Genomic DNA, 23,925 nt, shown 5'->3' on the forward strand with positions numbered 1-23,925 from the left:
GTTCAGACTCACTTCCATTCAGTTGATGATGCCATCCAACCATTTCATACTCTGTCGCCCCCTTCTCCTCTTGCCCTCAATCTTTCCCAGCATCAGGGTCTTTTCCAGTGAGTCGGCTTTTCACATCAGGTGGCCAAAGAATTGGAGCTTCTGCTTCAACAAGAGTCATTCCAGTGAATATTCAGGGTTGATTTCCCTTAGGATTAACTGGTTTGATCTCCATGCAGTCCAAGGGACTTTGAAGAGTCTTCTCCAACACCACAGTTCGAAAGCATCAATTCTTTGACTCTCAGCCTTTTTTATGGTCCAGCTCTCACACTCGTACATGAAAAACCATGGTTTTGACCATACGGACTTTTGTCAACAAAGTGATGTCTCTGCCTTTTAAAAGGCTGTCTAGGTTGGTCATAGCTTTTCTTCCAAGGAGCAAGTGTCTTTTAATTTCATGACTGTAGTCACCATCCGCAGTGATTTTGGAGCCCAAGGAAATAAAGTCTGTCACTGTTTCCATTGCTTCCCTATCTATTTGCCACGAAGTGATGGGACTGGATGCCATGATCTTAATTTTTTGAATGCTGAGTTTTAAGCCAGCTTTTTCACTCTTCTTTCACTTTCATCAAAACGCTTTTTAGTGCCTCTTCACTTTCTGCCATATGCAGGTGGCGTCATCTGCCTATCTGAGGTTATTGATATTTCTCCCAGCAATCTTGATTCCAGTTTGAACTTCATCCAGTCTGGCATTTTGCATGATGTACTCTGCACATAAGTTAAATAACCAGGGTGACAATATACATACTCCTTTCCCAATTTTGAACCAGTTTGTTGTTCCATGTCCAGTTCTAACTATTGCTTCTTGACCTGCATACAGGTTTTTCAGGAGGCAGGTAAAGTGGTCTGATATTCTCATCTCTTTCAGAATTTTCCACAGTCTGTTGTGATCCAGACAGTCAAACGCTTTAGCATAGTCAATGAAGTGAAGTAGATGCTTTTCTGGAATTCCCTTGGTTTTTCTATGACCCAGCAGATGTTTGCAGTTTGAGCTCTAGTTCCTCTGCCTTTTTTAAATCTGGAAGTTCTCGGTTAGTGTACTGTTGACACTTAGCTTGAAGGATTTTGAGCATTATTACCTTGTTAGCATGTGAAGTGAGTGCAATTGTGTGTAGTTTGAACATTGATCTCAGTGGGGTGGGGGATAGGTTTTTTATTTTTCCTCTAATAAGCTGAGTTCTGTGTCAAATCAAATACTGACTGCCCCCTGAGAATAGAGATTTTTCCAGAGAGCTGCTTGTTCATACAAAATATTGACTGTGCTCTAGGGATGATGCTTTTAATGTAGCTCTGAAAGAGGTCTGTCCTTTCTGTTGGCTACCAGCCTCCCCCCCTTTTTTTTTTCTTTTTTGCAACTATGATGCCACTAAGCCGGGGGAAAATGGGAACAGCCTAAAGCTAAAATGGTGGAGACCACACTGTCTTACTGAGGTTCGAAGTTTCTTTTAGACAATTTTCTTTCATGTGGCTTTGGTTAAAAAGCAGAGACATTACTTTGCCAACAGAGGTCCATCTAGTCAAGGCTATGGTTTTTCCAGTGGTCATGTATGGATGTGAGAGTTGGACTATAAAGAAAGCTGAGTGCCGAAGAATTGATGCTTTTGAACTGTGGTGTTGGAGAAGACTCTTGAGAGCCCCTTGGACTGCAAGGAAATCCAACCAGTCCATCCTAAAGCAGATCAGTCCTGGGTGCTCATTGGAAGGACTGATGTTGAAGCTGAAACTCCAGTACTTTGGCCACCTGATGCGAAAAGCTGACTCATTGGAAAAGACCCTGATGCTGGCAAAGATTGAGGGCAGGAGGAGAAGGGGATGACAGAGGATGAGATGACTGGATGGCATCACCAACTCGATGCACATGGGTTTGGGTGGACTGCAGGAGTTGGTGATGGGCAGGGAGGCCTGGTGTGCTGCAGTTCATGGGGTTGCAAAGAGTCGGACACGACTGAGCGTCTGAACTGGACTTGGTTAATTTTCAGAGTTTTGAAATGGTTAGATTAGTTATTTCGCCAGTATTTTTATTGTTTTTGTGGGACAGTTTGTGAAGGTTCTTGTCTTGCCATTGCAAAAGTCTGTCACCTCTAGGATTCTGTGTACATTAAAGAATAATGGCCAAGAGAAACCAAACAAGAGCCTCTCTAAGAGAAATGTTACCCCTGTTCTTCCAGCTTTGTCTTTTTCAGCATCTCTGTCCTATCTTTAGGTACTCTCTCCAAACCCCCGTAGTGATCTCTGTGATGATTTACTGTAGTGAGGAGAGTCTTTTTCTTAGGCACCTGGGCACACATAGATTCAATTTCCAGCTCTGCAGTAGTAGGCAAGACACGGACTTTTCTTGAGCCTCCATTTCCTCATATAAATTGGTGACCCTCATAGAATCACAATGAAGATTAAATGAGAAAACATTTAACAAATTTATACCAAATCTGTACATACTAGGTACACAATAAATTATTAATATACTGTACAATTTATTACTCTTTACTTGGTTCTTTCATTTTATCCCTTCTTACTGACCTGTCATACTGAGTTATGGTATAAAAATAGTAATTAAGGGGTTTAGGAAAGTAACTTATAGAAGAAAGATAATGAAAAGAGGATCATGTCTTTCCTTTGCTGTGTGATCTTAAGCAAGTTATTTAGCCACTTTGAGCCTTAGTTTCCTCACCTTTTAAATGAGAACACTATAACAGTATGTGTCTCTGTTACGGTAGATTCTCTGTTCATTGAGAATCAAATGAGTTCATGACATTGTAGGCTTGAAGAAGCTTTGCACCAGGCACACTCCACAAAAATACAGTGGTCTTTAATTTATGATGATAAGTGCCTGGCTCTTGGATTAGATTCATGAGATTAAATTTAGTATTTTTTCTTCTCAAAAAATATAAACACAAAAATGTAAAATAAGTTGTTTTTATTTGTGGCACCATTTCCCTCCATCCCTTGAGTCAGATAAGTATTTTGTCATATTTATTCATGTGTTGCAGATGACATTTATTCTTCATAGATTTGGGGTTTAATATTTTCATTTAATTATTCACTTTGTGATTTAGGCTAAAATAGAAGAAAAAGTCATTTATGAACACTATAGCAGTCAAAATATGTATGTGAACGTAGCAATAAATATTCTTAAGAAGTTGAGAGACCAAGATAATTTCAATTAAATAGTAAGATGAACACTTGTGATTAACACCTGACACTGAACATATTTTCTTCATTAGCAGGGTTGTTTTCAGATATTCAATGAAGTGTATGTTTTAAATATTCTCTGGAGTAAAATGTTCAGGTGGCATTTTTTTGTTGTTATTGAAAATAACCAGTTAGACTTGAAATTAGACATGTAAATATGACCTCACTGATGAGATTATCACTGATATATTTGATTTCTGAATATAAAAATAACTCACCTCCATGTGGAACAGTAGTTCTCAACTTTTAAAATCATTATTGTCCCCCTAATAAACCTATTTTTTCTACCTCCCCCAGTAAAATTAAGTACTGAGTGATAATATTTTGTCAGTTGAGTTTTGGAGAGCCACATACTATTGTGATAGCTAAGATTTTTTTCATTCCTCAGGAGCCAATTTTACTCCTTTGGAAATAGTATGATACCCATTGAGAATACATGGCAATGAATTCAAATAATACAGAAAAACATCTTTTTAAAAAAAAGAAAAACAAAGACAGCTGTCTTCCAGATCTCTCATACCTACCCTTCTTTACATGATTACAGAGATGTGAATAATGTTAATGAATACAATCATTTTATGTATAGTATGTCTCACTTTTCTTACTTAGGTATCTTAAAAGTCTTTAGTCAGTTAATCTAGAATCCATGTTCATATTTAGATCTATGTCATACTTTTTATTGACTGCATGAAACTCTGTTGTATAGAACCTATATTGTAAATATTCCATTATATGGAATCTGTAATATAGATCAACCAAACACTTTGGGATATTTAGATTGCTCACATTTTTCAAGTATAAACTGTGTGATAAATATGTGTGAACTCTTTAAACCTGAGCTTGTGTATCCTTAGCATAGATTCCTATACACAGAGAAGCTAGCAGAGAAGGTCTGTCTGCATGTTTAAAATTGGTAAATATTGTTAACCACCCCAGAAAGGGTTTGCCCATTTAATTTCCCCACCAATAATGAAGTATATGATTTTCCTTACACCTTGCCAAACTTTCTCATTTATCCTGTTTCAAAGTGTGAAGATATAGTAAAAAAAAAAAAAAAAAGTTATCTTAATATTTTTCATTACTATGAAGTTGAAGACCTTTATTTCTCTTTTTATAAATTTCCTCTTTGCACCCTTCTGCCCCCACTCCCACTTTCTACATTGTCCTGCTCACTCGGGACAGCCTTTTCCGTATTCTCTTTTAACATGCTGCAGATATTCTCTTCAGGTTGTCACTTGGGTGTCAGCCTTATTTATAAAGTTTTTTTATAATACAGAAGTTATTTTCAAAATGTAATAAATCCCTTCTTTCTGGCTTCTAGCTTTTGTTTCATGCTTTGAAAGGCTATTCCATTCTCAAGAATATAAAAACTGTTCATCTGTGACCATTTCTTTATGGCATTTTTTTAAATGTACAATTCTTTAAGTAGACATAAATACATGTATTAAAATATACAAGATCTCTTAGATTAATATTTTCATAGCATTCTAGCTTTTCTCCCTTTTTCTCATGTTAAATATAGCACATAGAAATAGACCATGCAGGTCTAAATACATAATTTAAATATTCCCAATGAAAATAGAAATGGTTTGCAAGCTGTTACAGTTGTGGTAAATGATGATGTAAAACCCATTCCCTTATACGGAATCTATAATACAGATCAGCCAACGCATTTGGTTACTCAAATGGCTCAAATTTAAACATACTCTATCCAGGAGTCAAAATGTATTCATTTTAGCAAATGTGATTCCCTGACCTTTTTAGTAGTTGAGTAGATTGAACTTTTTCCCAGTTTGGAATTGATTCTGAAGATGTTTGTTCCCACAGGTTGGTGGATGTTTTAAAATAAAAAGAATTATCTTACTACACTACAGACATTTTTATGTTCTGTATATTTTTATGAAGTAGACAAAAGTAATTCATCATCTCAGGAGAAAAGTTCTTGTGTGTTTTAGATATGTCTGGAAGCAGTAACGATAATAAGACAACCGATTGAAAAAGAATGAAATGAAAAATGGTAAGCCAACTGTGGTAGTGGTATGCCTTTGTAATTGTGACCTTAAAGGGAAAGTAAATTTGGTTTACTACAGCTTTTAAATTATTATAAAAGATCAACTGCATACTTTGTACATATATATCCTTTTTAAGAATTAGTATAAATTGGGGATGGAAAAGTAGACTTTTAAATAATATTTGGGTTGAATTCTCAACTTTTTTTTGTAGTTAATGTATGTCTAGTCAGTAAGTAGTGCTACTTAAATTTTCAAATTCTACCTGCATTGGAATACCTGGAAATCTTGTTAAAAATGAAGATTTCTGATTCAGTAGGTCTGAGTACAGCCTCAAATTCTGAATTTATAAGAAGGTAGAGAAAATAAATTATTTGAATTTGATTGTGTTTTTATTTAAAACCAAGAAGGCTGTGCTTCTCTTTAAAAAAGGTCTCCTATGTAAGGATTGAAACAATGTCGATGCTTTTATAGTCTCCCAATCCTTCTCATAACAAAGGGATTTTTCCTTTTACAAAAGAGTTTGCTAAAGAGTGTCTAGTAAATTCTGCTAAGAGTTTTTAGAAATAAATTAGAGAAACCTTGAGAGTTCATTAGAGTGAGGGAATCTGGGACTGGGTTACTGATGTTGGAAAGAGATTCTTTTTGAACTTGAACTCTTTTGCCCTTGTGAGAGTCATCATTTTTTCCCACTATCACCTGCTTATAAGCTTTTGTGCTATTATCTGAGTAAATATTAAGAATTGTTAAGTAAGATTTCAAACCAGAAAACCTAGGTGTGTGTATCAACTGTGCTGTGTGACTTGGTCATGTGTCGTTACTTTTCTGAACCTCATTTAACTCATCCATAAAAATGAAGTCAGTTCACTTGCCATTCTGAGTTAATATAAAGTTTATTTATTTAGATTTCACATTTTTTATTTTTAAAACTTTTTTTTTTTCATTTTTTGGTTGTGCTTCGTGGCAGGCATGCAGGATCCTAGTCTCCCCTACCAGGGATTGAATCCACACCCACTGAATTGAGAGTGCAGAGTCTTAAGCACTGGACCAATGAAGGAAGTCTCTAAAGTTTAAATCAATATCCTTTTTGGTGTGTTTAATATGCACCAGCTATTACTGATGTAATTCTTACTTTCCCATCTGTTACCTAAAGCTCAGGACATCATGTGGTCCAGGGAACAATATTGATTTGTTGTTGTTGTTAAAGGATACAAAGACTTGGACTCTTTGAGACTATCATCTTACTTAACATTAATCAGAATTCTGGTATTTCATATCCAAAAGGGTTGATAGACTCTAACTTTACCATCTCTTAAAAAAAGGAAAAAATGCTATTTCAATTGTATTTATTGAATGGCTTTCCTTTGTCTCTTAGGACTCACAGGAATTATGCTCTACAGACATCTTAAAGACTACCTTCTAACTGAAGAACAGGTACGTGAAAATAACTACCCCCAGCCCAACCCTGAAAAATCAGAAAGTATTCTTTTAAACCCAGGCATGACAAAAACTCGTGTAAATGATCATAAGTATATGGATCTGAAAACTATCCTTTCTGGGTACTGAGACTGGCGCCATAAGAGTCCCAATGTTCTCATATTTTCCCATGGAAACAAGAATTGTGGCCAGCATCATTAAACTACAGGTAAAAGCATGACTGCCTTCCATTTGATTTCCCTTTCTGTTTCATTTTGTTCCTAGTCTCTAAGTGCTTTATGTACCTAATCAGTTTTATTAAATCTTCTTAGTAACCATTTCAGGTAAGTACTGTTACCACCTCTGTTTATACCAGTGAGGAAACTAAGGGTTAGGGAGGTCAAATTATTTACCAGAGGTCACTCAGAAAGTAAGTGGTAGAACCAGGATTTGAACCCAAGGAGTCTGAAGCTCCGGCTTCATATGTACCCCGTACATACGTAGGCAGTGCTGTGTTCTGTACACTGCGTACCCTTTCACTAGGAATTCTTATAGAAAGACTTACAGTTACTCTTATTATTTTATATTTTCTCCAAATACTGGGCATAGTTAGTTAATATATTTATACCTATTTCCTCCCCTTGCAAAAAGGAGAGAGCAAGGGAGTATTTAATATTAACACAACTGTCAAATCTTAGGTCCATCAGAGTTTGAAATGCACTTATATAAAGGTTTTTCATTGGTTAGAAGATATTTATCTCCATCTTTTACATCTTTAGAACATCTGTCTTGGGATTATTTTCACCATTTGTTTTACCTCTTCTTTAAATCCTCTCATTGGAAGGCAGTGCACTTAACAGTTAAGAACCTGGACTCTGAAGGAGGAAGTCAGGCAGATCTGGGCTGGGATGTTGGATCAGTCACGAGTGACCCTCCCAGCCTCTGAATAATGAGATGGTGGTCGCTACCCCCATCAGGTTCTTAGGAGAGTCGTTAAAACCATGCCGCTGCACTGCTTGGCACAGTGCTTGCTTCATAATCTCAAAAAAGGCACTCAAATAAGAGTGGTCACCATCATCCTCACCATCAGAACCAGCTTGAGGGTTATTAATAAAAAACAAGTATTCATAAATGGGTCTAGGGACTTCCGTGGTGGTCCAGTGCAGGGTGTTTGGGTTCGGTCCCTGGTTGGGGATCTAAGGCCCCACGTGTCACATGAACATGAGCAAAAAAATTAGAACAGAAATGGGTCTAGTGAAAAAGCCCAGATATACTCTTAGTGACTTAATAAACGAACAGATCTCTGTGTCTAAAAGGAGGGCATGGGTCCTAATTCAGGCATTACTATGTACTAGTGAAAGTGAAACTCGCTCAGTCATGTCTGACTCTTTGCGTCCCCATGGACTGTAGCCTGCCAGGCCCCTTTGTCCATAGAATTCCCGAGGCAGGAATACTGGAGTAGGAAGCCATTCCCTTCTCCAACTATGTACTAGAGTAGATGACGATTCAAGTTGGTGACAGTCAGATTGTGGTGCTGAAACCACAACTGCCTGGTGGAGGGCTGACTCTGGAGTCGGTCAGGAGAATGCCTGTTTCAAGTCATGTCATTCCTGATGCAGGAGATGGCGCACCTGTAAGCATGCCTTCACACAGTCCCGTTCCTGTTCCTGGTACTTGGTGATCACACTGAGTCTGTGCTCATGTCAGGATCACGAATGCAGAATGCACTCAGGTCCTCGTTTTTCCTGCCATCTCTTCAGGAGTAATTCTCCTGTTTTAGCTTCTCAGAAGACATGCTGTCGATGTGGGAAGATCTATGGTGTGACTTCTACAGGCAGACACAGCAGGACAGAGGGATGTCACTACCACTTTGGCCGAGTGGTGAGTCATAAAGGTGAGTATCTAGTGGTTCTGTTTATTTGACAAGCTGAGCCGGTGCCAGATCAGTAGAGAGAAAGGTGGGACATTCAGTTCAATGTGTATTTGTTAAATACAACCTGGTAGAGAGAAACTGTTGATTATGAAGTTTCCATTACAAACACCTACTTCTGACCGTCACTTCTTAACTTAGTTGGAGCTCGCTGGCTCATGAGGCATGTCTGTGATGACTCTTGTGCCTTTTTAGGACCTCAGTTCAAACAGCTGGGGCTTCCCAGGTGGTGCTAGCGGTAAAGAATCCTCCTGCCAATGAAGGAGACATAAGAGACTTGGGTTCCATCCCTGGGTTGGGAAGATCCCCTGGAGGAGGGGAAATGGCAGCCCACTCCAGTATTCTTGCTTGGAGAGTCCCATGGACAGAGGAGCCTGGTGGGCTATAGTCCATAGAGTCACAGAGTCAGACACAGCTGAGCTTACCATATATATCAAGCAGTTACCTGCTGACTTTACCTACTTCTCACAGGCCAGCATTAGAGCAATTTCTTTGCTAATAGCTTCAATTTCTTGCCCCTACCCCACCCTGAGAGAGAACCAACGAACACTTGATTCCCCGTCCTGGCCCCCGTTTTCTTCTGCAGCACAGTAAACTCCCAACAACCCGCTTAGATGGTGATTTTTCCCTACTCGAACCAAAAACCCTGGGTACTGTCATCATCATCTCCCTTTGGTGCCCTCTTTCTTTTAACATTTTTATTTATTTATTCATCCATCTGTTTAGAATGCAAGGGTTTTTCCTGGGCTGTGCCACATGGCCTGTGGGATCTTAGTTCTCTGACCAGGGGTTAAACCCCAGGGCCACAGCAGTGAAAGCCCTGAGTCGTAGCCCCTGGGCCACCGGGGAATCCCCTGGTGAGCCCTTTCATCTCAGAGTGGCCACATCCCGCTTATTCTACCTCAGAGTGTCTCTTTTCCACCTCTGCTGCCTCCCAGAGCCACACCACCCTCATTTCCACCCTGAACTACTGCGGCGGCCTTCCAGGCTCACTCCATCTGCTATGCCTTTTCCTGGCTTCACCGCCCCTCCCTAGTCTATTTCTCACCCAACAACCCCTAGAATAATTTTCCCATCACAGTTCTGTTTACCTCACTCCTCTGCTTTCATAACTTTCTTCAGTAGCTTTGTCAACCCTGCCAGAGTTGACCTCTGCCCCTGCCATCTTGTAGCCTTTCCATGGGCATCCTCATGCCACACTGGCCACTGCGAAAGGTGCCTTCTAACGCGTTATCTGCTCTCCCTTTCACACGGCTGGTCTCCTCTCATCCTTTGTTGTTCATCAGTCACTGAGTCGTGTCCAAATCTTTGCGACCCCATGGACAGCAGCACTCCAGGCTTTCCTGTTCTTTACTATCTCCTGGAGTTCGTTAAAACCCACGTCCATCAAGTCGGTGATGCCATCCAACCATCTCATCCTCTGTCACCCCTCCTCCTCCTGCCCTCAGTCTTTCCCAGCATCAGGGTCTTTTCCAATGAATTGGCTCTTCGCATCAGGTGGCCAAAGTATTGGAGCTTCAGATTCAGCACCAGACCTTCCAATGAGTATTCAGGGCTGAATTCCTTTAGGATGGACTGGTTTGATCTTCTTGCTGTCCAAGGGACTCTCAAGAGTCTTCTCCAGCACCACAAACCTCATTCCTTTGGTCTCTGCTTAAATATGATCTCCTCAAGGTTCTTTCCCAACCCCATGATCTAAAATAGGCCCTCCCTCCTAAATGGGAAGGAAATCTAAAAAGAGGGGATACATGTATACAGATAACTGATCGCTTTGCTTTGCAGCAGATACTAGCCCAACGTTGTAAAGCAACTGTACTCTAATAAAAGTTGAAAATAAACAGGTTGTTCCTCTTCTATCACAACACGCTGTCAGTGGCTTTGGTAGCATATGACTGCATTTTGTAATGACTAGTAATTTATCTGCTGTGCCTGAAAGACTGCAAGGTTTTGGAGGGTCCATCCCTCTTTTTTTCTCCCCATCATCAGGCTGTCATTTAGCCTGGTACCTAATATATACAGACCTTAGGTAGCTATTTGGATAGATGATGAACAGATGGATCATTTATGTAGATATGGGCACCAGTAGAAATGCTGTTATCATAATAAGTGGTATGAATAAAATAAAGTAGGGCAGAGGAAGTAGAGAGGAACAGTGGATATGATTGTAACAGAAGAAATATAAGAATAAATAATACAGTAAAGATTCCCAGCTGGCTTAGTGGCAAAGAATCCACCTGCCAGTGTAGGAGACAAGGGTTTGATCCCTGGGTTGGGCAGATCCCCTGGAGAAAGGAATGGCAACTGTTCTAGTATTCTTGTCCGGGAAATCCCATGGACAGAGGAACCTGGCGGGCTACAGTGGGTTTGCAAGAGTCAGACATGACTTAGCAACTGACCAACAGCACAGTAAAGATTAAGCAAACTTAGATTTGACCCGAGAGTTTGGGATTAGCTTTAGAGGGTAGGGGGGACTGTAGATTCCAAAAGGGAGGAAAAAGAGGAAGACACTGCCAGGGAATACGAATAGCAGACTGGGACCGGGTGGATTCACTGGATCACACGACATCATGAACAGGAGGGGTCTTTGGAGCTGGTGGACCTGAGATTTAGGTTTGTTCTATCACTTACTTTCTCTGAGACCTCGGGCAGGTTTCTGAAGCTCTCTGAGCTTTCATTTCCACCTTTATAAAAAGAGGTTTGCGTGGCAGTTTCGTGAGCTGATGTGCCCGTGTCCTGGCTTACAACCCGTGCTCTGTTAACACTGGTTCTTGGCTCTCTTTCTCATCTCAGAAGATAAGATAAAGCTGTGAGATGTCAAAATTGGATAAGCCAGAAGTGCCAGCATGAGAAATTTGCATTTGATCATTAATGTACAAATGAAGCATTTGAGGAAAGTAGTATAATGAGAATGTGCTTGAAGCAGCACATTTAATCTAACCACATTTTATAGAAAAACTGGTGCAGAAATCGCTGTAGGCAGAGAGGGTTATAGGGAACAGTTGGGAGAACATTTCCTTGGGCCAGAGGGAAGAAGGGCTTGGGGTGAATAAGGGTACAGGTGATATGGAAGATTGGAGAGAGAGAAGAAAGAGATGAAGGCTTAGCATTATTGCTGTGAAAATGTGCAAAGTATCTGGCCAAAGGAGTGGAAGAAGAGAATGTTGGGATTTTGGAGGTTCCTCCAGGGTTGAAGATAGCATCTGTGTTATGGTCTCAAGCCATGTAACTGGGTGATGTTTCTTGGGTCAGATCAACTACTCAGATACAGAAAGGGAGAGGGTGGTGAGTGGAGCCACCACAGGGCTCCAGCAAAGAGAGAGAGTAGAATATTTAGAGAGGGTGGCTGAGGCAGAGTTAAGCAGGGTGAAGAAGGGACACTAGGGGAGGAGCTGAGGATCAGGACAGATGATAGGGGAGCGAAGGGCAGGAGGGGAAGAAGGTGTTCAGGACATGCGCAGTTATAACTCACCTTCAGAGTCCAACCCCTGGCAATGTCCCTGTTGGCCCCGTGGTAAAGAATCTGCCTTTCAGTGCACGGGCTGGGGTTTGATCCTCGTCAGGGACCTCGGCCCGTGCACACAGCGCTGAGCCTGTGTGCCGCATCTCGAGTCCTGTGGACAAGATCCCGCTCGATGCATGGAAGACCCCACGTGTTATAAGGAAGACCCAGTGCAGCCAAAAAAAGCACCCCCCGAGAATTCTGCTTCCAGGAGTCAGTGTTTCCTGTTGGTTACATAATAGCTAGGAAAGTAACTATACAAAGTAACTACAGAGTTTTAGACCTTACATCAGATCACTTGCATGGTCAGGCCTTAATGGTCTTTGAGGGTAAGATGCTCTGAGAGTTAGCCACTCTGCCTTGTCAAGCTTGCTCATTTGATTTTTCTTTGTGTGGTTTGCAGTCCTTGGCAGCCTAGAAAGGCGGTACAGCTGTTACAGAGCTGTTCTTGGATCCCCCGGGGTGTCAGGTCGCCAAGGTAGGGCTTGTTGGCCCAGAATTCTGTTTGTGTCAGAACCAGAGTTGTTGTCTGCTGCCAGACCTAGAGGATCGATGAACATTCGGTCTAATTAATTCACTGATTTTCAGTTAGTGAAATTTTTATGAGCTTAATTCCTCTTGCCAAAATATACGGTAACTTATTTGGCAATGTTTGTTTCAGCATCATGTTCACAACCAAAGAGAAAACCAAGGGGGCTTTGTGAAGACGTCGGTCGTGTTCCCACCCCTCGTCAGGAATCACCGTGTGTTTGCTGTGAGCTGGGAGGTGGCCCGTTGTTTGTATGTTTTACCTTATGTATGTGTGTGTAAGGAACTTTCCCAGGCTTTCTCTCTCAATCCCACATAGCTCTGCAATGCTGTTCACATATTTTGGGTGAAGCAGCTGTAGCTGAAAAAGAGTTAAGTGACTTGGCCGGGTCCCTGCCCTTAGGGCCAGGCACTAGGGCTTCCCTGGTGTCTCAGACGGTAAAGCACCTGCTGGTTGTATGGGAGACCCGGGTTTGATCCCTGGGTCGGAAAGATCCCCTAGAGAAGGAAATGGCAACCCACTCCGGTACCCTTGCCTGGAAAATCCCACGGACAGAGGAGCCTGGCGGGCTGCAGTCCATGAGGTCACAAAGAGTCGGATACAGCTGAGTGACTTCGCTTTTACTTTCTGCACTTAGCGATGGAGTCAGGAGTTGGCCTATGATCCTTTTTCTATTACCTATTGATTCTTTTTATACATAATCACTGCTTGTCCTGCTCATTACATTGCTGAAATTAAATGGGTGGAAAGTGTTATGAACACTGATGTTATCCCCCAAATCATTATAAAAGCTTTAATTTTTAACAAACTATTTTTTATAGAGACAGTAAAATATTTATAGGGATTTATCTTTTTTTATATGCGAATCAGTACTAGATAGTAGGGGGAAAGCAGAACTTGGAATCATGAGACCTGGGGAGCTCCACGGCTTATCAGGCAAGTCTCCTGGATGATCTGATCTGTCACTTACGAGGTTAATGATAATCCCCCAGTGACGGTGAAAATCAGATACACTGGTATATGACAGAGTGCTTTGTATGTGTCAAACATCCTGTGAACAGTCATCTTTAACAAAACATAAAATTAAATTTTTATTCCTTGTGGCATATTTGGAAAGCAGGCTTGTGGACTATAATTATAATAAATATAGAAGAGCAGCATACAGTTTCAAACTTATATTTTTAATTGGAGATGGTTGAAGCTGCGTCTGGCTTAGAAATCAAATATCACCATGTTGTCCTCTATGGTGCCATGTTTATGTAACCATAGTTTGGATTTTTTTTTCCCATTCAACGAGGTGTATAACTCACTGTGTTGTCCAGTATGATACCCACTGGCAGACAAACATGTCGAGGTAGTGAACAGAGTAGCCATTACCAGAGGGAAGCAGCGAAGGGCAAAATGGGTAAAGGCGGTCAACCGTATGGTGAAAAGTGAAGTGAAGTCGCTCAGTCGTGTCTGACTCTTTGCGACCCTGTGGACTGTAGCCCACCAGGCCCCTCCGTCCATGGGACTCTCCAGGCAAGAGTACTGGAGAGGGTTACCATTTCCTTCTCCAGGGGATCTTCCCAACCCAGGGGTCGAACCCAGGTCTCCCACATTGGAGGCAGACACTTTAACCTCTGAGCCACCAGGGAAGCCCTGTATGGTGAAGGATGAAAACAAAATTTTTGGTGGTGAAGCGTACTGTAGTGTATATAGAAGTCAAAGTATAGTGTTGTATACATGAAATTTACATGATGTTAGAAAACAATGTTAACTTCAGTAAAAAATTTAATTAAGTTGAAAATTTAGTTCTTCAGTCATACTAGCCATATTTCAAATACTCTGTAGCCCCTTGTGGCTGCTGGCTACCCTATTGGACAGGACAGAAATAGAACATTTCATCTTCCAGAGGTTTCTATTGGATAGCATTGATCTCTAATGAAAATTCTTGTAAAGCCTAAGCCAAGAAAATGAAATTATTTTATTAGCAGAAATATTACTAACATTGAGGAAAAAATTAAAAGTTTGGGACATCTTTGATATGACTATCAGATCCACTCACTGGCTTTTGTTGGCAAAACTGAATGACAGGATTAAAGTGTATATTCTAGTTAGAAATAGTCCTTTATTATATCTAAGATGTTGAAATAGGTTTATTCAATGTGGTATATAAATTTAATATCTATGCCTATAATTTATAGTGCTACGCAGCCAAAGGTTTGGAACTTACTCAAGTAACAGTGATGGATCCCAGCCTCCAGGTGGTCTGTGATACATTTGTGAAACCAGATGAAGAGGTCATTGACTATAACACTAGGTATGCATTATATAAGGGGTTTGTTTTTCAAATGATAGAATATTCAACATGTAGTTTAAGTTTTAGCCTAGGTACCTTTACTGGAGTCAACTTTAGGGCATGAGTTACACTGTTTTAATTTATTTATTCAAAATTATTCATGTTCTGTTGAATACCTTGCTAGAATTATGCAGCACTGTATTAGGCCCTGGGTAACCCTTTAAATAAGAGATACAGCCTCATACCCTCATGGTGTTTACATGTTGGAGTGGTAGGTAGGAGGCTAGAGAGGTAGGCAAAAATATTGAATAAATTATTCATTCATTTATTCATTCAACCATTAATAGGTTTCTTCTGAAAATATCATGCTATGCTAGTCCCATTAGATGAAGATTTCTGTAATCCTGTAGACATGTCATTGAGTATACACAGCTTTTATACAGCATGCAGAACACTGGTTCAGTGAAAATTCTATTTTATTAAAGAATGGCATGCTTCTGATCCAAACTCAGTGGTAACTGGAGATAGTATAAGATATGCCTTTAATTTTTGAAAACCTCATATAAAACACCCGATAATATCATCGATTAATTGAATTGAATTTCCTAAAGGCATATAAGCCATATGACATAACACATATATTTATTTAAATGTAAAATAGAAGACACTGATCTTATTCTAGAATGAAAATTTAGAAGTGTTAATTACTGATATGATTGTATTTATTCAATTTTCTTTAACGAATTTTCCAGTGGTGCTTAAGTATGTCTTATATGTGTGTGTGTACCCACTCCAGTATTCTTGGGCTTCCCTGGTGGCTCAGACTGTAAAGAATCCACCTGCAATGCGGGAAACCTGGGTCGATCTCTGGGTGGGGAAGATCCCCTGGAGGAGGGCACGGCAACCTACTCCAGTATTCTTGACTGGACAGTCCCATGGACAGAGGAGCCTGGTGGGCTACACTCATGGGGTCGCAAAGAGTCAGACACAACCCAGCAACTAATCGCAGCACAACACAGCCTGTGTGTGTACACGTTTGTATGTGCACATATAAATAAATGCACACACGTGTGTACATGTATGTGAACAGATACGACTTTACACACATATACACAGATTCTTTACCGCTGAGCCACAGGGGAAGCCAATGTATATATTATACACACTAAGTAGTATATAATTTATAGTACATATATTACACATGATTTATATGTGTGTACATCCATCATTTTGGATCACAACAAGGCAAAATGGGAGTGAATTAAAAGTTGTGATAAATTTTGAGAATAATTACAGAGAATTCTGCTAATCAGTTTTTAGCAAATTCCCTCGCGTTCATAAAAATGTTTGTATACATAAAAACTCAATAAAAGTTCCTGTTATCAGAAAATGCATTTTGTTACTAATCTCTCTCCTGACCTCATTTGATGTTTTTTTCCTACTCATTTTGGCCATATCCTAATAGCCTCATCTATTTTATTCTTTTTTTAAACTTTATTGAGCTATAATTGGCAGAAAAATTGTACTATATTTAAAGTTATTGTACTCTTACTGGTTCTTGTTCTTCCATGGGTTTAATGTAATCTTTTCTAACTCCTTTTTGGAACAAGTCAGGAAATGTTTTGATAATTACTGATAGTCAGAGCAGCAAAATGAGAAGGGCTCGCATTAAAAACAAAAGAACCTTCAAATCTTAAAAGGTTGAAAGGATTCAATGCATGACATTCTTTAAGAGCTGCTTTAAAACAAACCCAACTACTCTATCCATGATCATTTCCTCTTAATCCAAATATTTGATTATGAATCACATTCCTTAATTAAGCCAGATGATGGAGCCAGCTGTCTTTTTTTTCCTTATAGGAGACAATAATATTAACATAAAGCTTAAGTTGAAAATACCTTTGCAGTATTTTTCTTTTCTCCTAATCTGCACTAAGGCACAGCAATAGTCATGTTTCTGAACACTTATTTAGTAAGTGCTTCATGAAAACCACTAGGATAGCCAGGTTTATGCATGTATTTTCACTGTATGCATATATTTTCACTAGATTCTCTTAAGCCATTGAAAAGTGAAAGTGAAGTCGCTCAGTTGTGTCTGACTCTTTGCGACCCCATGGACTGTAGCCTACCAGGCTCCTCAGTCCATGGAATTTTCCAGGCAAGAGTACTGGAGTGTGTTGCCATTTCCTTCTCCAGAGGATCTTCCCAACCCAGGGATTGAACCCGGGTCTCCCGCCTTGCAGGCAGACGCTTTACCCTCTGAGCCACCAGGGAAGCAATACACATAGTAGTAGTGTATATATGTCAATGCCAGTCTCTCAGTTCATCCTAAGCCATTAATATTGGTAATTAATCCTACTTTACAGATGAGAAAACTGAAACCAGAAGGTTAAGTAACTTGTTAAAAATCAAACATAATAAGTAAATGACAGAAACATAGCATAGTTCAAACTTAAGTTTTCTAGACTCTGCTTAGGGCACCATTTGCTTCTCCATGTTCCCCATGTTTCATCTTTAGCTTTGTCTTAATGTGAGACAGGCTAACTTAACTAAATTGTAATTGACAAAGCTCAGATTATACAAAGATGAGAGTTCACAAGGAGCTTTATCAGCTTGTAGTAATGTCTCCTCCAGCCTTACATGATTGATCCAAATGATAAATTTTCCCGTTACACCAGTATAACCTAATAAAGGGGTAGTTGACAGTCATAAGATCTTTGTTCTGTTCATCAAATGTTTGTCTTATTGAGTCAGTAATGTAGTCTAACTGTAACTGATGAGATCTACTGAGCTGCATTCTTTACTTACATGCATTGTGCATCTTATTGGGGCAGGTTTTCTGGTGTGGTTGAAGATGACTTGAAGAACATGAAGACCTCAGTCCGTGATGTGCAAACTATCTTATTGAACCTCTTCAGTGCTGACACTATACTAATTGGACATAGCTTTGAACACAGTCTCTCTGCGCTTAAGGTAAAGAGTTACAGGTTCATCTTCTTACAAAACTCTGTGTGTTAACCTGGTAGTCATTATCGTTGTGTCATCACTGATGCTTGATTTCCCCTTTTTTGACGAGACAAGGAAGACAAGAATCACTGTCTGTGCTAATAACACTGTCGAACTTATGGTAAACCAAAAGCAGTGTAAGATAGCCAAGTCATTTGGCTAATCAAGATCAGAAAGAAAGTCAGTCCATCATCAACTGTGATAAAGCCAAAATCATTGGGGTTTTTTTTGACATGATCTTTGATCATTATCTTTAATATCCAAATAAGTATGACTAAGTTGCTCTAACAAGTTGTTATAGTCACATCCTGGAAAGCATTTTTTCATGTAAGTCAGGTACGCCTTATAGGTAGGCTTAACATCAAAGATACACTTATTTTACTTGGCATGATAAACCTGAAGATCTCCCCTTTAATATACTCTGGATTAAAATGGTCTGTTTTTTCGCTCCATGTTCTAGGAGTTTGCACTCTCTGGCTCATGTCAGCCACCTATTTTTGGAAATATTTTTATTGGAACATAACCGTCACACCCATTCATTGATATATTTTCTGTTGTGTTTTCACACAAGGGCATTGTTGAGTAGTTATAACAGAGGTGGTGTGGGCTGCACGCCTAAGCTGTCTATAATTTAGGACTTGAAGAGTTTGGTGGCTTTCCCTGGTCTAGAACAGTGCCCTGCGATATAACTTTCCATTATTTTAACTATCCAAGATGGTGGACATCAGTTGTGTCTGATTCTTTGCAACCTAGGGACTGTAGCCCTCCAGGCTCTTCTGTCCATGGGATTCTCCAGGCAAGAATACTGGAATGGGTTGCCATGTCCTCCTCCAGGGGATATTGGACATCACAGATACAAATGTCTGATTGAGAAAATGATTTTTTCAGTTTCTTTACTTAATTTCAATAGTTGCACGTGGCTCGTGGCTACCACATTGCACAGTGAAGCTCTGGAACTTTGGGGCCCTTGACTATTTGTTTCAGCCATCCCTAGGACTCAACCTTCATGCAGAGAAGTTGTTCTTTAGTGCAGGAATACAAGTCAGCTTCTTTAATTCTCCCAAGTGAATGTCCACCTCTTTCTCTGCACAGCGGGCACAGTAGAATAGATAGTTGTTGCCCACAGCACTGTTGTGTGCGTGTGACGGAGGCGACGGAATGTCCTCCCACCAGACCCCACCCACGTGTGGGCAGGGAGATGTGGGGACGTAAGCTTTCTGTCGGAAAGGTCTTCACAGAGATGTCCCTGTGTCACCTCAGCGACAGCACCTCTCAAACAGCTTCTCACCGTGACGTTCCTGCTTCTCATTTTCTAGGACCTGTTGTTTCATCTGCCTCCCAGACCAGAAATTTCAAACCACCATGTTTCCTTATTCCTTGTAATCAATCTGTTTCTTCCTTCCAGATTCCTCATAGATGTCTCTTTTTTTATTTTCTGTTTTCACAACCACCTTATATTTTTGCTCCATCCTCTGCAGCCAGGAACAGTGTCTAAGACGTGACTGATACATTAAGTGAGAATCTATAAAGTATTTCTGGACAGGGCATCATAGGTGCTAAACATTAAATTTCCCACCTTTTTCTTCTTGATCCGTCTTTAAATGACTCTTGTCCTGAGGCTAACCGTCTTTTACGCCTTTTAAAATTACAGCTCTCCTAATGAGGAATCCACATGGCACCTGTCTAGACTCTGTTATCTGTCCCCCCTCCCCCGTATCCATCCTATTGTAAAATTTACTCCCTTCTTCCGTGTGAAAGCACAGGGAATTTGAACCTAGATGGGACTAATCCTTTTCCATGCCCCCTCCCCAGAGATGGACAAATAAACCACGGAAGTGGGACTTGCACTGGAGTGAGGTGTTCCCCCCTCAGTTGAGTCACAGGTGGGAGGAGCCTGACTACCCCCTGGCTGCCGCCGCCCAGCCAGTAATTATTGGAACCCCCTCTGAGCTCATGCTGCCTCCTAGTGGGATCTCTTGGTAGGAAAGGAGACTCTGCAGTCAGGCTCTGAGGTTGGATTTCTTTCTAATGTACTCACTTGGCTGAGGCAACTTTAACCTCCCCAGGCCTCAGTTTCTCTGGCTGTAGAAAGGGGACAATGAAATACCTACCGTGCTGGGTTAGTCTGCAACTTGTAGTGAGACAAGCCAGGTAAAGTGCTTGGCGACTGAGCTCGTATAACTGCTCACGTTCCTTGGTTTTGTAGTAGTGTTTCTGCTGCTACAGTTCCTGCTGCTGCCATCAGTTTTCTTATTCTTTGGGAAGAATTTCTAAAGAGGTTTCCTCTTTCATTTGACAGTTAATTCATACTTCGGTTGTGGACACGATGGTTCTGTTCCCTCATCCGCTAGGCTTGCCTCACAAAAGATCCCGGAAGGGCTTAGTGGCTGACTGCCTGCAGAGTCATTCAGCATGAAGGTAAGAGCCTGCTTGCTCATGATAAACATCAAGCTCCTGAGTCTGACGGGAGTGAATACATCATGAGGTTCATGGTAAAGGTCCCCTGTTCGAAATACTTCCCTGTGGGTTATCTCCTAGGATAGAGAAACCCCAAGTATCTGTTTAAGTAAAATGTGTTCCATGCCCACCACCTGGCATAGACCTAGATGTTGCACAGGCATCAAAACTGGGGCAGACTGGTGACCTTGGAATTCATACAGAAAACTTTTGTTGGTGTAGAGATCTAATTCCATCCTAAATGTTGCTGTGTACCTCTTTTCAAATGTGATTTTCATTAAACCTAATGAGAGTCTAAAATTGATTGGGTCCAAGTTATCTCAGTGGCACTAGTGGTAAAGAACCCACCTGCCAATGCAGGAGACGTAAGAGTCATGAGTTCCATCCCTGGGTTGGAAAGCTCCCCTGGAGGAGGGCATGGCAACCCACTCCCGTGTTCTTGCCTGGAGAATCCCATGGACAGAGGAGCCTGTCCATGGCTACAGTCCACAGGGTCGCAGAGAGTCAGACACGACTGAAGTGACTGAGCACTCACGCAGATTATCTCGCCCAGGGTAAATAGTGAGCTTTTTGTAAAAGGAAGTGTAACTCAAATTCAGTAGATTCATCATGCATGCACTTGCTTTGTAATGGATTGGTAGATCTTGCTCTTAGAACGTTTTTTACTTCTGATATTTCTGATGTAAAGGCCCAACATTAAACAGGCTCATTAAACAGGAGAGCCCACCAGCTCTCCTGCTAGTGGCATTACCATAAGCACGAGGTATGGAGGTTAGTTACTCTGTACATTTCATGTACCATAAGCATGAGGTATGGAGGTTCGTTACTGTGTACATTTCATGCAGACCCATATAGGCCCCTCTATTGCACAAGATAGAAAAGAAAGTTAATTTTGAATGTTAAAATGTTATAATGCTATGTTTCTACAGATGCTCCTCTGATCATGTCATTTATTGTACAAGAATTCAGATTTTATCTTGTGGTATTTATTTCATTCTATGTCTATTAGACACTAAACCAATACCATCTTACACAGGATCTTTATATTATCTGCTTTGTTTAAAATATTCATATCTCAAATACCCAGAAAATGCTATTATAAAATTCATAATGTGTTCTGCTGAAGACAGCCTGGGACCATGGACACAAGAATATTTCATCTTAACAACAAAAAATGCCCTGTATAAAGCAAAGTTAAAGAACACCACCGTTCTCTCAGAATAATGCAAGGAAACAAAAAATAATACACCATTTTACAAGTGTAGCCCATATGATTTTTCTCAATCTCAGACATCACTTATTATTTTCAAAGGAACTGTAGGCTTGGTATTTTGGGTAGATTTCATCTACTTTTTAAACCCATGTCACATCTAAGGTCACTCTGTCTAGAGAGGTATATTTTTTCTAACATCTCTATTTCTGGCTTCCTGTCAGATCTGTCATTCACTGGTGTCTGTCACTTTCTCGTTGCATATCCCTGGAAAAGAGGTTCATGGAGAAGGTACTGATGTGCTATCCCATCATAGGAACGTAGTGACCATGTGACTGAGGAAGCAACCAGTGGTGGTTCTAGTGAACCACTAGTGATATGTTGATAAGCGGCCAGCGTTGACTGTGTTATAAACTCAAGACCGTTTTGAGACCATCTGTGGGCAACCTCAGAGGGAGTTGTCTATGTCTAACGTTTTATTTTTTATCCTGTTCTATTTGGAGGTCTCAGTTCCAGTGAAAATGCAACTGCCTGCATTGAACTGGTCCTCTGGAAGGTAAAAGATGACCTGAAAGGAAAAAAGGAACCACCTGGCCCAAGAATATCTTAAACCTCTGCATTGCATCCGTGACTCTTTGGCCTCCACTGATGGCAGCTAAGTTTCATCTATAGTAACATGAGGTTTCCCCACACTTTCAGAGAAGAGGAGAAAGGAAAGCCCTGTCGAGGTTTATGTACTACATTTTAAAGGTCGGATTTCCACAGCAGTTTCTAAAGTTGTGTCTGGGGAGGGGTGGGGAAGGAATTAAGTTGTTTGGAATTTGACTTATCTTCATAGTCTGTGTGCAGATGACCATGGAAGACGCTTTAAAGTTGAAGTAATGAGTCCAGGACTTTCACAAAGTTCATTTCTCAGATTACTTAAATTTCTTTTCCTCTTTTTAAATACCTGGAACCATTATATTGCTAGGAGTCAGAAACATGTTTTCCTAACAAAATCATAACAGTTTTCTTTAGATCGCCGATATAGAAATAGATGTAGAGATTTTCCTTACAGAATATACTTTGTATGAATGAATGTAAACTTTCAGCGTGCTGTTAACATAACACAGTGTGGTCATTGGGCTGTTGTGTGAGGTGTTTTCATTCTAACTGGTGGACTCTTCCTTGATTTTGATTCCTGTCAACCACTTGTTGATCTTTTTTTTAAGGCAGTATCCTGGGATCTTCTGGTACCCTGAAGTCTAATCTATATTCCCAATACTGGAATCATCTAGTTCCTTAAAGGGGTTGGTTCTTCCCTTCATTGCTTTTTGATAATATGCAAACTGGCCCGTGGAAACAACACAAATTCATTCAGATTGCTGACCTTTGAGTAAGTATGAATCTTTAGTATTAGTCTGTTAACATGCTACAGAGCTGTAAAGGTTTCTTTGTCAACAGCATGGATGAGGCACAGAGATGTCGGCCGGACGGCCGCTGTGCCAGAAGTGAATTCGTGGCCTTCTCACAGTTCATTGTGATGATGTGTCAGTCCTTAGCACACCTTAGGCTTGCTGCTTCAGTATTTTGAATACTAAGTAAATCTTAGTATCAGTGAATTCCTTTTTCTTGATGCCGTCCTTTTGTAGTCATCCCTTTTACTTGATGTGAAGTAAATTCATAATGATGTAAATTTATTTTAAATATATATCATCAAGAAGGTGAAGCTGTTATAGAGAAGGTAGCTGTTATTGTGTATTCCAAAGCCACATGCAAAATTTGAAGACATTATCTACATTTTTCAGAGATACATTCATCCCCGTTCTTGTTTGGTTCCATGTGCATACAAACCAAGAGTTGTCAGGAGTATCTTCACAACATTTGGGTAAAAAGCAAAAAGGAACTGTTATATACATATTTGGACCTACTTTCAGTGGCTCTTCATTCCAGCCCCTGCTCCACTGAAGAATAAATGGTGCGGCAGCAGGGTTTTTGCTGTGTCTCCACTGCCTATCCTGCTGTGGATGAAGAGCTTTTGGAAAATGCAGTTTCCTGGTCACTGTTTCTGATGCATGAAGTTGAGAAGATGGCAGGAATATGGAACATCACGCAGTATGTACAACACTGCAACACAGTTAAAAGAGATTCCAATTTTAAGCCCTCAGTTCATATTGGAACCAGAGGTACAGGAAAACAGTAGAATATTTCTGGGAGATGTTTCTAATCTTGTGATACATCTGGTTGAATACATTCACCAATTGCTGTCTGCGTATTGCCAACACATTAGATGATGATAATTTAAAGTGTTTTCTTGAAAGTATAATAGAGACGGTTGGTAATACTCATGAGACACATTCCTAGACAAAAAG

At 40.4% G+C, this 23,925-nt stretch overlaps 1 protein-coding gene across 1 annotated transcript; it reads left to right on the forward strand.

Annotated features, from left to right (window-relative positions):
- The first annotated feature begins 8,160 nt into the window (after positions 1 to 8,160).
- LOC122685776 (putative exonuclease GOR) lies at positions 8,161 to 20,323 on the forward strand. The gene is made up of 7 exons (XM_043890686.1): positions 8,161 to 8,332; positions 8,443 to 8,556; positions 12,495 to 12,569; positions 12,753 to 12,871; positions 14,807 to 14,922; positions 17,736 to 17,874; positions 20,207 to 20,323. The coding sequence occupies exons 1-7, from the start codon at positions 8,161 to 8,163 to the stop codon at positions 20,321 to 20,323; spliced, it is 852 nt and encodes a 283-aa protein (XP_043746621.1).
- Positions 20,324 to 23,925: the final 3,602 nt, after the last annotated feature.

The sequence above is a fragment of the Cervus elaphus genome, chromosome 29 (genome assembly GCF_910594005.1).
Source record: "Cervus elaphus chromosome 29, mCerEla1.1, whole genome shotgun sequence".
NCBI lineage: Eukaryota > Metazoa > Chordata > Mammalia > Artiodactyla > Cervidae > Cervus > Cervus elaphus.

Coding starts and splice junctions, on each gene's coding strand:
- LOC122685776 (XM_043890686.1), top strand. CDS start 8,161: ATGACGATTCAAGTTGGTGACAGTCAGATTGTGGTGCTGAAACCACAA. Junction 8,557..12,494: donor CCGAGTGGTGAGTCATAAAG/GTGAGTATCTAG, acceptor TGTGGTTTGCAG/TCCTTGGCAGCCTAGAAAGG. Junction 12,872..14,806: donor TGGGAGGTGGCCCGTTGTTT/GTATGTTTTACC, acceptor TATAATTTATAG/TGCTACGCAGCCAAAGGTTT.